At 38.2% G+C, this 15,033-nt stretch overlaps 1 protein-coding gene across 4 annotated transcripts; it reads right to left on the bottom strand.

Annotated features, from left to right (window-relative positions):
• Window positions 1–643: 643 nt before the first annotated feature.
• Window positions 644–14,803, bottom strand: LOC120106940 (dihydrofolate reductase-like). Of its 4 annotated transcripts, XR_016398930.1 has the most exons (9): window positions 14,474–14,802; window positions 14,303–14,395; window positions 13,562–13,660; window positions 12,149–12,190; window positions 11,250–11,481; window positions 4,960–6,754; window positions 3,684–3,806; window positions 3,467–3,608; window positions 644–3,341 (listed from the first exon to the last, which is right to left on the bottom strand). XR_016398930.1 is itself a non-coding variant. In XM_089928331.1 (6 exons), exons 1-6 carry the CDS (start codon window positions 14,618–14,620, stop codon window positions 9,828–9,830), a joined length of 813 nt encoding a protein of 270 aa, XP_089784457.1. In that variant the 5' UTR covers window positions 14,621–14,801; the 3' UTR covers window positions 9,637–9,827. The 4 variants fall into 4 exon arrangements, 3 of the variants coding, with proteins under 3 accessions (XP_089784457.1, XP_089784458.1, XP_089784459.1); XM_089928331.1 differs by lacking the exons at window positions 644–3,341; window positions 3,467–3,608; window positions 3,684–3,806; window positions 4,960–6,754 and adding an exon at window positions 9,637–10,027 and having other exon boundaries at window positions 14,474–14,801; XM_089928333.1 differs by lacking the exons at window positions 644–3,341; window positions 3,467–3,608; window positions 3,684–3,806; window positions 4,960–6,754 and adding an exon at window positions 10,037–10,056.
• Between the last annotated feature and the right edge of the window lie 230 nt (window positions 14,804–15,033).

Below are 15,033 nucleotides of genomic sequence, written 5' to 3' on the forward strand. Positions count from 1 at the left end.
GCAAGTATAGCTTAACCAGATGGGTCAGTGTACGAGGCTCTTGCCATTGTAGGATCTGCGAAGTGTTAGAAGATGCAACCTTACCTTATGCAAAGAGATTGTTTCCGTGTTTCAAACCCACGATCTTCAAACCATAACGGCGCAACACCACTAAGGCTCACCGTCAAGTGCAGCCTAATTAGCAAAAAGCTAAGAAAGATAAAGCAAAAGAGAGCCCAGAAATAACAAGAGGAATTCAGCTAAATTCAACCCCTAAAATAGTCTTCTCCATGTAAATGGTGACAATAAACACACATGAAAATCATGAATCCTGATAGCATTCGGCCAACCAAACATTGCGTTAACGAATATGTTCCAGGGCCAGCTAATTGGGGTATACTCTCATTCTCAATAAATTTAAATCTGCTTCCAAAAGAGTCCTTCCCTAACCTTCTTATCATAAGGAGAAGAAACAAAGACACCAAAAAACAATAATGCCTATGACCATGCTAATTATGATTATGCCAAAAAAAAAAGATAAAATTCCTTCAGCACTTGCATGGTTTAAACCCATCTGAGAAGCAGCGTGCTCAGACTTCAGTGCATTATTCTTCACCTTCAATGCACGGTTCTCCCTTGTTAACTTAATATCAGAAGATTTAGATGTTAGAAATCTTTGTTGTTTTAAGAACCTGCAAAATTGTAGAAAATATCTGAAATCTTTCACAGCTTGCTTCAGTGATGAAATTGTCCGGAAGGTGACAACATCACACACTGATTCAATGTCTTCAGGGGACTGAGGATCAGAATGGATGCTTCCAATATGAACAATTCCACCAACAAATCCCCTTCTTCCACAGACAAATATACCCACAACCGCACATTTTGACATGCATAAAGGTATTGCTGATCCAGCAAAATGTGTATAATTCCTGATTACAAGTTTTTCATCACTGACCTTTTGCAACATTCTCACATGAGTTGTTTTGGGTAGTCTGCTCATCATTGTCTTTTTGTTCCCTACCAATGGCTATTAATTTTCTCTTTAAAGCATTTCTCTGCAACATAACCAATCAATGACAATCTGTTTGTTTTTCCGTCCCAGAATCCGCATGCAATGTTTGCAAGACATGCCTAGTGTCAAATCGAAGAGTAGACAGGCTTTCTGAAGCATTTGAACGGCTTGGAGAGCAGAGCACAGCAATGCAGTTCTAGAATTCCCACCCTGCAATCCAAAGAGCAGTATTCAAGAAAAGTGACAATTCAGTGAGTGTGAATCGAAGAACTCTTTGACGGCTACCTTGGTGCATCTCAAAGAATGTGGGTAAGCTTCGAGTCATGGTAAGGTATATGATTTGTTTATCATTAAACTTTGTCAAAGTGATTGATGAGAGTGGACTAGATTGTGAATAATGAAGGATCAAGAAAAATTAGTTGCATTTTAAGGGATCTAGTGATCGTTGAGGCAGCACCAACTCTATAGTAGATTAACATAGTTTTGTCCAAATGTGATCTTGCAGGTACAATTTTGTACAATCGATTTTATCCTAAAGTTGTATTGGGTTTTGTCTTACAGTTTTAGTTTATATTACAGGTTTCAGTTGGGCACTGTACGATCATTTGATTTGTTTAGGGTTTTATATTATTGCTATCTTGGCACCTATATGACTAGCTATAATGGTTGCAACTCGAGATTTGAGTGAGCTAACGTCTCAGGTCATGAAATCTACAATTGCCACTTAATCTAATATGGCCCAAGACTTGCTATGTAGAGCACATTTCATCTAAGGAGTTCTCATCACAACCATGTAGCAATAGTACAGAGGGGCTTGAGATTTTGAAACTAAAATTTCAAATCAGATGCGTTCCAAAATCAATGGCCTTACATCACATTGACATACAAAGTCATCAGGGTTGAATGTAAGAAAATCCAAATTGGAATAAATAATTTCTTGGACATTACCTCATTGGAATGTGTGTTCTTTCTCGAATAAATTAATGATATTATGGTCAAATTCGGATTGGTAGTTCGACTACCAGCCTCAAACCTTAAGTTTCTCTACAAATTTTGTCTCATGTGTTTACTAAATTTATTCCAATAACGAGACCAATCCCTTTGAATCTGATGTAACCATAGCAAAATGAATATTATACAGTAATCTTCAACACATCCAACTCTGACAGAGCAACCCGTACGTAGGCTCCAAAAGAATGATCAATTAACTAGAAAAGGCAGTGTTAGAGGAGAGTGTCTCAAATACTTAAATATCAAATAATGGAGAGATAAGTCGCCTTATCAAAATTCTCTCTCCTGAAATAGCTTGTTTGATAAAATTCAAGCAGACTTGTAAGTTGTTTTCCTTATTCTAGTAACTTCTTACTGAAAAAAAGGAATCGATTGGGATCTGAAGTACATGTTGGAATTATTAAAAGATTGATTTCATGTATCTGCATATTATCAAAACTCAGATTTATATAATGAATCTTCTATAAAATTTTAAATTTCCATGCTCATCATTGCTATGTGTTCGGAGTGATTTATGAAGAAATATATACCCTTTTCTTTCAAATTGGAATCTTGCAAGAATAACATATTCGTGTTTATATTTTTTCAGATAAAATGTGTTTACATTTCATAAGTGGCCTTGGAGTCATTCCAGTTCCCAGCATATTTTAAAATTTTATCATGCATGCAAGTTAATTCTCTTTCAGATTCTCTTTAGATTTCAGGGTGTCCCAAACATATGTCAACACAAATTGACAATAAATTTAATGGTTTTTGGAAGAGAAACAGTGAATCCCAAAAAGCACAAGATGGAAAAGCCATGGCATGTAAATCAATTATTTAAAAGAGAGAAAACAACACTTACACCACATCATAGGGTGAACAATTATATTTTCCATTTGAATATCAGGATATTCTTCAGAACAACACAAAGCTATCAAGTTTTGAGAGTACTGCCAGTGCCAGTGGAAATTAAAGTTCATAAAAGTAATTAATAATATCAACTTTAGAATTTATGATCAAAAACAAAAAATCAGTACAGCTGCCAACAGTACACCTTGTTATTCACAACTTCTGCTCATCACACAGATTTTCTGCTAAGCATGTTTTTGAATATCTGTATCAAAACTCGTTTTTATCTAAAGTAGATAAATGGAATTATGGATTTATATGTACACAAATATGTGATTAAATGATGAGGCACCTGAAACCTGTGCAGGGATATAAATGAGAAAAACATTAAATTGAAGGATAACAATGGTAAGTACACTTAAACATCTATTATGAGTAGCTTTAGTTAAACTGCAGCTCAATTGTCCATAAGTCATGATCATTCCATTTATACCATCCAAGGCATCTGTTTTAAGAAACAATGCACATATTTTTCAGACATAAAGCTATATAGATAACTTTGCTATGGTTAATTCAAAAATTTGTTATGAGCATCCTAAATAAAATATAGAGACCAAACCATATAAGTACCTATTTCTGCAATCAGTCCCGACCTCCAATTATGGGCATAGCAAGGAACTCATAGACATCTGCTTGTGCACGATCTGGGTAGAAGACTTTATCAAAGCAAAAGAGAATATCATCCACCTTCTCATCCTACCACAGATGAAACCTTTTATCGAGATAATATTCTTTTTTCCAGCAATATTAACAAGAGCAGGATACATTTCAGAGAAAGGAAACTCACCTTGAACAGAAAGGACTTTGCATCTAAGGCCTGAAAGCATATAATGTCTCCATAACCTCTTTTCTCACTTGAATTTAAAGGTCTAAATCGCACGGAGATTGTCGCAATGAACATTCTTCCAGCCTGTGACAAAATTTTAAGTATACCATATATATACCAAAATGATTTCATTATTCCCAATAAAGAAAGGGCAAGGTTAGGAAAAGACTATGACTAACCTATTTTCTTCCCTGTTACATTGTTACTTCTTTCTTTTACTTGTTTGTTGATTTATATGGCCAGAGTTTGCCACATGTGATGAATGTGAGACATAGTATGAATGGCTGGTTGTGATTTCCCCAAGTGACTTAAAAGTCTTCTTTCCATGCGATTTGACAAATGCAGTTCTAATTAGGCAAATGCACCTTTCTTATTTCTTTCACTGAAATTAAGAATTGAAGCAGGTGGTGTAGATTAATTGATGACAGGAGCAATGCGGACATGAATGACCACTGACAAGATGAAGGAGAGCAACATACAGAGGGTGGAAGTGGAGGATGGGAGTTTGGGTTTAATACTAAAATAAATATTTTAATGGTTAAATCATGTACATTCTTGAAGTTTTCTTTCAATGATTTGCTATCTTGTTCCCACTTGATTGCAAGTTAGCTCTCTCAGTATGCTTGCTGGATTTTCTTGACAGACCTGAATCTTTCTTTTTGTTACAACCGTGCTGTAAGACCCTAGAAAACTCTGATCTAGTGGTTTTGGCACTTTATTTAGGGTTGAGTGCTGGCAAAAAATTGTGGACAGCAGCCATAATTCCTCCTGAAACACTCATATTCCTTGTGAAGGACCTTCAATTCAAGCATGCTTTTTGTGCAGAGGTAATCTACGGCTGCATCAACATGTCAATATAAAGAGGATAAGCTGTTGTGACTACAAAAGCGATTAAGATCACTATGTTTTGGCAGTGGAAGAGGGGGAAAGAAAAACTTAAGTTCTTGGCATTCTTAGTAAATCCAATAATACCATGCGAACTATCAAAATACAATGTGCATAAGTCTCAGGATTTTTGAAAGATCACAATGGATTTCCTTGTAAGTAGGTTGCAGAGATGCTCGAATCGCCAGATTTTGACAACCCCAAATATTTCCATTTATGACTTTCTTGAAGAACAAATTTCCATTAATAACATTAAAATGATCAGGAATTTGGATTTTGATGCAATCAGCCTAATGAGGTAAAGGAAAGAAGATATTGATGGGGGAAGAGAAAAAGAAAATTAACATCCTACCTCCAAATGCTTGCCGACTCCATCCGCCAACGCCAATCTCTCGACACCCGCTTGGGTCACCAAGCAGGAGGAGAAATTATACGGGTCTCAGCCGTCCTACCGCCTCTACGCCCTTTGAGGCGGCTGCGGTCTGCTCTGAATCTCTGATCTCGGACATGGAAGCAAGAAAATCATACAGGAGACGACGGATCTAAAAGCGGTGGACAAGTCAAAGACTGTGGGACACGTCCGATTAGCTCAATTGGGATGGATCCAATATGGAATGGGCCCAATTGGTAATGAAATTAAGCCATCCACATCATGAGTTGATTAAACAAGCCAGTGAACTTCATAATTAGTGACATGGAACATTAAGTTAACACAATCTGGAAGCCTTCTTTTACTGGAATCTAAATTTTATTTGTGCATATTACTTATCACAAGCTTTACTCAGAATTGAGCAAACTACCAGATATGATTATCCCAATATCTTGGTGGAGATGACTTATACATTGGCTGCCAGAACTTGAATTCAGAAACAAGAACCTGGCACCTAAACAGATCAACAAATAAGTTGATACTCAAATTAAAACAAGAAAAAGAATTAAATAAATTAAATCATGGGCAGCTCTCCATATGCAGTACGTGGTGCTCAATTTGAAACATTAAAGACATTAGTCGTATGAAAAAGAATCTGAGACTTTCATTGATAATTCAAGATCAAATCACTGTATTTGTATACATATCGTTTTCTAGGTCAATCTTATGCACACAATGTTCATATAAACAACTACCTAGCTAGAAGGATAAAATAAATCAAATACAAAAGAAACAAACTGCATCATGGGCTGGTCCTATCGATGGGAGCGGGAGGCGGGCATGCGGTATCTACAGATGGGGCAGAGATGGCTCTTTTCCAGCCACTGGGTGATGCACCGGCGGTGGAAGGAGTGGGAGCACGGCGTCATGCTCACTTCTGCTCCGGCATCGAAGTCCTCCAGGCATATCACGCATTCCTCCTCCCGAACGCCCTCTCCTCGACCATACGGCGACCACCCCAGACTCTCGATGAAAGATTTCCTCGCCGGCACGCCGCCAAATCCACCTTCTTCGCCTAGATAGTAATCGTGCACGAAGGGGATATCCTCCTCCTGCAGAGGCATATCAAGCATCCACTCGTCGATGTCTTCAGAGTCTTGGGCGCAGCCGGGTGCCAAGAACGTGCCGATGTCGATGAGCAGCACGAGAGATGATCCAGTCGCCAACTCTACCGCGGGTTGTGAAGCAAAGCGGAGAAGGCGACGCTCGCAAAGTTGCCGAATCTTGGCATCGAGGTTGGATGCCACGAATGAGACGATCGCAGGCACGGCTCGGGGCAGCGAGAACCGGCCCAGAAAGAAGCGATAGGAGATCACCTCCGGGGAGATGTACACGTCGTCGAACTCGGTGACACGAAGATGGACGACCACCTGGGGTCGGGCTTGCACGACTCCATGGGCTTGAAGCTGGATGACCGTGTCGCCAAGATGATGAGTCTCAACCTTCGACATCTCTCTCTGTCTCCTTTCTTCTTTTCTCCTCTCGGAACTGCTTGGAGACCCTCTTCTATCTTTCTCGTCTCTCTCTTTCTTGGTTTCTCCTTTCTGAACTGCTCGAATACTCTCTTCTTTCTTGTTTTCTGATGTTATATCCCGAGAGGGCTTTGGTGAATCCTAATTAATCTGGGTTTCCAACGATTTCGGATGCAGCTGTATCATGACACGCGATCTCTAATTCGAATTTAAGATTTCGGTAGCCAACGGTCAAATTTTGATGCCTGAAGAAGCATGGTTAGTTTCGCTGAACTGTAATTTTTCTCCCAGAACAACTAATATAATGCAACGGTCAAATTTGGACCAGTTCTGTTTCGATGAGGCTGTTATATGTTTGGTAATAAGGTTAGAAAGAAACCAAGTGCTCTCAGAAGGACCGGAATTGCTCTGCTGTGAGAGAGGAGTTATGTAGCTAGTCTCGAGGCTTGTGGTTTGTTTGGCTGAGTTTGTTTTGGGGTCTTGAGCATATATATTTTTTGTTTTGTATTTTTTTGATGCTGATCCAAAGCAGAATGTCTGCTTCCAACCTAGGAGTGACTCCACGGCTTTACCCTCTTTTGCTTTAAATCTTCTAATAGTTGGGAAATCTGAACATCTTAATACTAAACAAAAGGACGGTAAACGGAGCAATGGCGCCTCTTTGGTAGAGTTGAACATGTCTCCTTTTGAGAACAATGTAATTTAACTTTCATTGATGTAATGATAGGAGGCCTCATCTGCATAGCATTTGCATATAGATCTATGAAATCGTCACTATTTGAAAATTTTCGCAGCCTGAAGACATAAAATATTTTTGAATTCAAATTTCCGTACAATGTATGTATTTCTTTTCAGAAAAAAATAGTCTCCATCTCCTTAACAATATCACATTATATATCATAATCATTTGCTACATTTTAACATAGTGCATGACAATTGTTGCAATATCGTTATTATAAGCTAACTTCGGCAAATACTCCTTGTTGCTTTCATCATATTAGTGTATGAAGGTTTTGGATGGTTTATGCTATTGGAGAATATAAATTTTATATTTTGGCGAGAGAAATATTGACAAAATAGAAACATTGTTTCCTATTAACCATTTCTATTGGAGCAGTTAGGAAACTAGTTAACTGGCCAACTATGGCAGAAATTTTTTGGTTCATCTAGTTAACAGTAAACCAGCAAGGAGGGCCTTTAAGCAGTTGTTTATGTAGTTATCACCGGTCTGTGATATTTAGCCAATGAATAACTATTGGATCAGATCATAACTCCTTAAGGAAACCATTTATGTGAACATGAGTTTTTGTGGTAAAGGCTCATTTTAAGAGCATTAGCCTCTCCATAAACATGGCAGATTTGTACATGAGGAATCCCATTAGGGAGAAGACAAAGATTGTTGGAAAAAGGATAAGGAGGAGGTTCCCTATTTGAATGCCTTTGAAGCCAATTTATCATCCCCATTAATGAATTAATTTTGATCCAGAGAGAAGTAGCGTGTAATTGCTCCAAAGTGCATGAGATGCCCCCCAAGTAGCAACATACAAGAGGCTAAAGGGTTTTGTTATCAGCTAAAATGAATAGATCACCAGGCGGGATAAGAGAAATACTTGCCAAGTCATTGATGGGCAAATGCACGAAGAAGAAATTTGGTTGACAATAGTTTAAATAGACTTGGGTTTGTACCTACCCATATGGTTAGACTAGCATGACCTGATTCAGCTTGATTGACCAATAAATTAGTCTATTTCACATGACTTGAACTCTAACAGACCCAACTTAGCTAGCTTGACTTAACACTTTCATGGAGAATTGAATAATTAATCAGTACTAAAAACGGCCAACCGCTAAGGGCGTGACATGGCTCGATCCAAACCGGTCTTGCCTAAATAAACATTAACCTCTTGACCTAAAGATTAAACTAAGGCCCATATACAACCTATTTAAAGTCAAGGTCAAAAACATTGACATTTAACTTGATAATCACTGTACAAATCAGGCCCAAATGGGGTTGGGTTGCATCAACCTTTCCCACCACTAAAAGGAAACTCTTGGTGTTTCTCAAAAAACCTTCAAAATGCAATGGATCAAGTAAACATTTTTCACATGTAGATATTTATGTTTTAAATAAATAATGGTGAAATCAGATTTGGAATAAAATTATTTGGCTATACCTTACGTTACAAAATATTGGGCATATGAAGTTTCCAAGAGTGATCCCTTTTGATATCTAGGATCAAATATTTATAAGAAAGGGGAGGCTGAAGAGGATATTATCCATAGGATTAAAGTTAGTTAGGTACAATTAGGAATTGCAACTGGGATATTGTATGATCGTAAGATGCTTGTCAAGTTAAAGAAAAAAATTTATAGTTAGCCATACGACTAGCCATACCTTATATTACAAAATATTGGGCAATTAGAAAATATGTGCACAAAATGAGTATGGCTAATATGAGAATATTGAGATGGATGTATGATAACAAAAAAAAAATAGATTAAAAAAATAAAGTTATTTATAGAAAGGTAGAGATAGCATCAATTGAGAAGAAATTGAGAGAAGGATGACTTAAGGTAGGATTCACCCATATGAAGGAGAATGATTTGGTACATATAGAAGAAAATAGTTGTAAAGGTGGGCCAACAATCATATGAGATAGAGTAGTGAGGAAGGACTTGATATTAAACAGAGTGGAATAGAGAAAAAGGATTCCCACTAATTTGGGTTAAGGCTTAGTTGAATTGAGTTGGGTTGTTATGAGAAGAATAGGAAGGATAAAACATTGTTGATATTGCTAGTCACTTGAAAATCCTGATCTCTAGGGCAAAATTAATACTTGATCCAAACATAAGTTCAAACCAATCTGGAACAAATGCAAACCCAAACATAGTATGCTGCAGCTGGATGATCATGCTTGGCTGGAATGACCGCTTGGGTTTAATACGTGGGCCTGGCTCAACCAGGTCAGCCGATGTGTCCGGAGCCCGAAGATAACCAGGTCAGGTTTGGATTAAACCCGGTTGCCGGCTTAATCACTCAGTTTCTGAAGTTCTCTAACTTTGGTAATTTCAGACTGCGTCCAAACATGCTCTGGGTTGAAAAGGTTAATGGGATTAGCAGACAATGTTTCTTAAATAACTTCCTCAATAGCGTTAAAAATTCGGCAACATCAATATGCAAAGTTATAGTAGTACACTCATGATTAAGTAGCAGAGTTCATGCAGCTGTTAAGAAGGGAGAAAATCCTTTCTTTCACGACTCCGAGTTCCTTCACCTGATCAGAATGCTGGAGGCCCTCCAAGTCCTTATTATTTCAATTACCTCGGGGGTGACATCCCTTTCATGGGCAGCTCTGAATCTGTAGCTTCCATACTCTTTGGATCAGCAACAACTGCTTGCTTTATATTGGCATTGTTTGCCTCAGTTTTCCAGGTCTCCACACCAGGAGCATCATATGTGATACTACTTTTGAGTATACTTCTGGTCCATTCAGAAAGATTCTTCACGTTTATCTCATCTGCCATTGTTAATTGTTCAAAGTCTATGCTGAGAAGAACAAAATATTGTAATATGGTGAAGTTAAATGACACGCAGCAATATCATTGTTATCATAAAACTTATTATGTCAGTGTATCCACTAATTAAACACCCTTGATGAAGATATTTCCTGTAACCCTCCTTCACCAAAACTAGTCAGATGTAAATTCTGTAAGGCAAATATTATGTAAATGCATGCAAGACATCTAATTAACCAAAATGAGATGTGTAATGCCTTTTGTATTTCGATAAACAGGAAATGATTTGGTTAGTAACCATGCTTGCATGCTTTAACATGCTTAAGTGTGATTTAGTTGGAGCTTGGACATCATCAATGATATTTACTAGCATCTGCTGCATACTTAGTGCAGTTCAGCAAAATTGGTCCATATATGGCTTACATGCTCTTGGAGCTAGTTCCCCAAATAAACAAGTTAACAAACGAACAACAGGATTAACCCAAAATCCAAACTGGACTAAACGCATGTTACGCTAGTTCGGGCCATAGTCAAAGAATTGTACAAGATGATGTACATGACTAAATATTCATAAATATAGGTTATTGTAACACTTCGGTCTATATGAGCCTAACCACGGAAACAAATTCCGGGCTCAAGTCCTTCCCAATTTGGTTTTATTCAGAAATTTAGTACATCATGTGCAGCAGAGTTTCAAATGAGTTAAACATTCATAAGCATTACAAGCTAAACTTAAAATTTGTCATGGTCAAGGTGCTCCCAACTAGCATGGATTGAACCTAAGCTTGACATCTGAACTCGAAATACAAACAAGACAAACCTATGATTTACCTGACTCCCTTTTGTTCAGCCTGATCAAGCTTGAAATATGCATAAATATCTTGATATATTATTAACATCTTAGTCATTATCTATAAGTAAAATTTTATTATTTTAATTACTTATTTAATACTAATGCATTTGATGTGATAAAGCATCCAAAACAAGTAAGTGTGCATATGAAAGTCATCAGGTTTCTTTTCCTTAGGAAACAAAAGGGACAGAAAAAGCAAATCCTGGGGGTACTCATGCCATCACCAGTTTAGTTTGGCTTGAATTTAATCAACCCAATTAAGCTTGAGATCAAGATAGCTAACTTGAATCCGAGTTAAATACACCTATAAAATGCAGTCTAATAGTTTTTGAGAATGCAGCTAACGCAGAAGTGAAAGATAGTATACCAACCTAGCCTGGGGACTGTGTGACCTTGAGGGTGCCTTAGAATCAATGGGCTATCAAAGGCAGCAGTCAGCTCCTCGGAGGGCTGTCTCAGCCAGTCCTTGTCTCCAATGAAATGCACAGATTTCACCTTAATGGGGTCTTTGTAGGCAATGTCACATATCTTTGGGTCTCTGAACTTGCACCCTGAGATTGAGACAAGAAATTTTATTGGTGGATGGTCCTTCAATATCTTCCCCTGCAGGTCATTAACATGAAACATTTATAAATATGAATTTGGTTTATGAATGTCATGTAAAAAAATATAAAAATATATAAATAAATCTACCTCAATCGTACCTCTTCTATTTAGCCTTGTCCCTATACATATTTGTGTTGGTAGATATCAATCAGTTCATAAGGGGGAAGAAATTAACTAGGCACAAGGTCTATACAGAAAAGAGAGCTCTAAGGTCAAGTTCTAGTGCTGGCCAGAGTCTAATGGTGTTGGTCCAGTTAGAGTGGTTTTTGGCTTTAGTCCTCTCCAAGCAAATATAATTAATTAGAAACACATCAAAACTCTTGAATGTGATCTGACTCTTTGAAATTGAAAAAAGTATGAGATTTCTTCAAGTAGTGGAAAGGGAATAAAAAGACCTCGTTCCTGGGAGAACAAGAGATCATGTCCTCCCTAAGTCCCAAGCACCTCCTATCACAAGTAAGGGTATTTTGAACGTCCGGTGGATGTTTAATAGTTTGCTTTATATATTATACTAGTATAAATGTAGCACAAGAATGCTCTCATCAAATTTTGCAAGTTCAGACATACCGTAAATATTAGGTGGTTTTTAATAAATGCCAATCTATTGGATGTTACATGAAGAGAAAAACCTATTTGTTGTATGGACTGCCATGAAATGTGTTACCTTTGCTTGGTAGCTAATCAAAAGAGCCGATAATGTTGCACCCTGGAAAAAGAAAGAGAAGTCACAAGCCATCATTTGAATCAGGAAGCATAAAACGGATTATAGGAACATGCGCACGCACACAGAGGAATATCCATTTTATTGAGAAGATATAGTTAGCTAGCTGCGCCGAGTAACATGAATTCTATAGCAATCAAGATTCGCTGTACTAATACAAAATCTCGTACCAGTACCACACTAGCATAGTATTGGTATGGTACAGTATGGAGTTTTTTTGGTATACTGAGGGTTGGTACACCATTCATACCAATACCAGTACCGAACCGATATGGTACAGTACGTCCGGTACCGTCTGGTAGGTACGGTACAGCATACCATAATAGCAATGAAGATTCAAGCAATAAAACGTCACATAAGATGATACTGCTAGCTATGTGTTTGAGTTCAATCAAAAGCATACATTTTTTTTAACAAGCATGTGCATTTGCTAAGTAATTGGTGAGACACCGTAGCATTCGAGATCTAGACCTTCTTTGGAAGCCCGAACACCCTATCAATTTGATACTCCCTACCTGTATTAGTCTGTAGGACAAAAGGAAGGACGGAGGGAGGGGGAGAGAGAGAGAGAAGCATGAGGAGTTGGCATAGATTCCCAACCTTGAGTTCTTTGGATGCCACAAGTCTGTTCTAAAAAAGTGATCCACGATCATATATATATTCAATGCACTATTGAGTTGTTTCTAGGTCGAAACTTGCTATCTAGTCTTTGGTTGTTTTCAATTCAGCTTCTATCTTTCTTGTAACTTCTGACTCAGCAAGGGAGATAAAAAAAACTAAAATAATTTTTTTAAAAACAATATATAAACTAGCAAACCAGCCCTTAATATGCATCGTCCCATTATAATAATTTGCACTTCCTTTTTAGACCACCCATTTCCACTTAAAATACATAAAAACAAGGAGTTATATGCAGTTCGAGCCAAATCACAACCTCTCATGTTCCTAAGACTTTCTTTATATTGGACAGATTGCAAAGAATAAGAGCACGAACATAGGACCTGTTTGAATTAATCTTGCACGATCCAGCAGGATAGGTCAAAAAAGAAAGGAAGGAGACAATGGTGCAGAAAGGGAGAGAGTGATGCCGGTGGACGTGGGGCTCAATCCTCACAAGAAGGAATAAAGAACCTCCGGTGATCTTTTCTTTTCTTCCGGCGGGGATCGTCACCCATAGCCTCCCTATACTTTCCTCCCTCTCCACTAATTATCATCTTTTCTCCTCTCTCCGGCCATCCTGCCGGATCCCGCCGAATCTGGCAAAATTCTCCTAAACAGGCCTTTAGTAGTGTTTCCAGCAGGGCCTAAATAGGCTGTCCAAGTATTAAATAATCTAACGTCAGTTATGCACCGTACCTGAGAAAAGCCAAGCATTCCATCAAAAGGACCGTTCTTTGTCATGTAATCGCATAAGTACAAAATGCACTCCTCCAAATTTGTGTACTCCGTGAAGTCCTGTGAACCATGTAACAACTATTACAACAGATGCTCCCAATAAAATTAGAAAACAATAAGTGACGAAGTATTCTAGACAACTCTCTCTTCCACTAAGTCCACAGCATTATTGGCCTCTACATGTTTAGCCTGAAAGGCCACTCCATCTTTCATCATCGCCCAAACGTCCCGAATCAGAGGATAACCTCCTCCGCCACAGCTCGGTGTCTAACTTGCCTTTAACAACAAATTTATCGGTGGTAGGAGTTTGATTAAAATCAGTTCAAACATCTGGCATGAAATATGTTTTTTGGTAGAAAAAAATAAAATTTGATTGTTGGCCTTCCCACATGGATCCCCGACCTTTGCCACAGCCATCTCACACGTCCATCAACCATAACCATAATACAATCGAGGCTAATCCACCAAAAAAAAAAAAGAAGAAAGAAAGAAACACCACCAAATTTTAGTTAGGATGTAGTACGACTCCATGGTACTCTAGGCAAGAGGCTGGGTTTCTGCAGTAAATCCATCCTCGAAGCACTAGGCTTAATTTATTGCCAAGCGGAGAGGTCATATATGGAGTTAAAAAGCCCTTGGTTTGAAAAAATAAACACAAAAGAACGGACCATTTGGCCGAAGTGTTAATAGTCTGGAACTCACCTTGTTGAACTGGAACCACTCAAAATATGGAGGCGGATATATGTCCTCAATGTCCGACTTCCCTCCCGCCAGAAAAATCCCATCAGGGAAGTCCTGCAGTTAGAGCAATAAGGTGAGCCAATTTACCCCCGGGGGAAGGGAGGGGGAGAGAGAGAGAGAGAGAGGAGAGACCAAGAGGAAATCTTGGAAGATGGAAGGATCCCATTTGCCGATTTGTTTGCGCAAAAAGCTCCCACCGGTTCGGAAGCCATGAAGGCAGAGCACCTTCAGCTTCTTCGAATTCATCTCCTTCTTCTCCAGTCCATTTACTCCATCCATCTTCTTCTCTCAAAGAACAGAGCTCTCTCTTTTCTCCTCGGATTAAAGTCGCCAGAACGGCAGCCACAATGAGAGGTGGATGCTGGGTTTTTCTTCATATAATAGCACATGGTGGGTGGTCGCCACCAACCCGCCCTTAATTCGTTCCGCGCGCCTCCCCCAGCTACCACTGTGTTTTGTCCATTACTAAGTATCTTTTGTCCAGATGACAAATAGATATAAGTGGTATGTTTGTCGGTCAAATGCAAATTATAATATATTTTTTTCAGGCACGCTCCTTTTTAAATATTAAAATTTATATAAATATTTTCTCAAAATTAATATTTATATATATATATATCCTCATCAAATATTTATTTTGTATGTATTTTTTTTTCTGTATGTACCTATACCATCAGTTAAAAAGTTAATAA

This window comes from Phoenix dactylifera, chromosome 17 (assembly GCF_051530095.1).
Source record: "Phoenix dactylifera cultivar Ajwa chromosome 17, Ajwa_hap1_PhDact_Kaust_v1.1, whole genome shotgun sequence".
Lineage (NCBI taxonomy): Eukaryota > Viridiplantae > Streptophyta > Magnoliopsida > Arecales > Arecaceae > Phoenix > Phoenix dactylifera.

Bases quoted from the DNA above. Each gene is read 5' to 3' on its own strand.
- LOC120106940 (XM_089928331.1), bottom strand. From the start codon at position 14,620: ATGGATGGAGTAAATGGACTGGAGAAGAAGGAGATGAATTCGAAGAAG. The intron at 12,191-13,561 runs GTACGGTGCATA...TTCTTTTTCCAG, and splicing joins GAATGCTTGGCTTTTCTCAG to GGTGCAACATTATCGGCTCT. The intron at 11,482-12,148 runs GTAACACATTTC...AATGACCTGCAG, and splicing joins TGATTAGCTACCAAGCAAAG to GGGAAGATATTGAAGGACCA.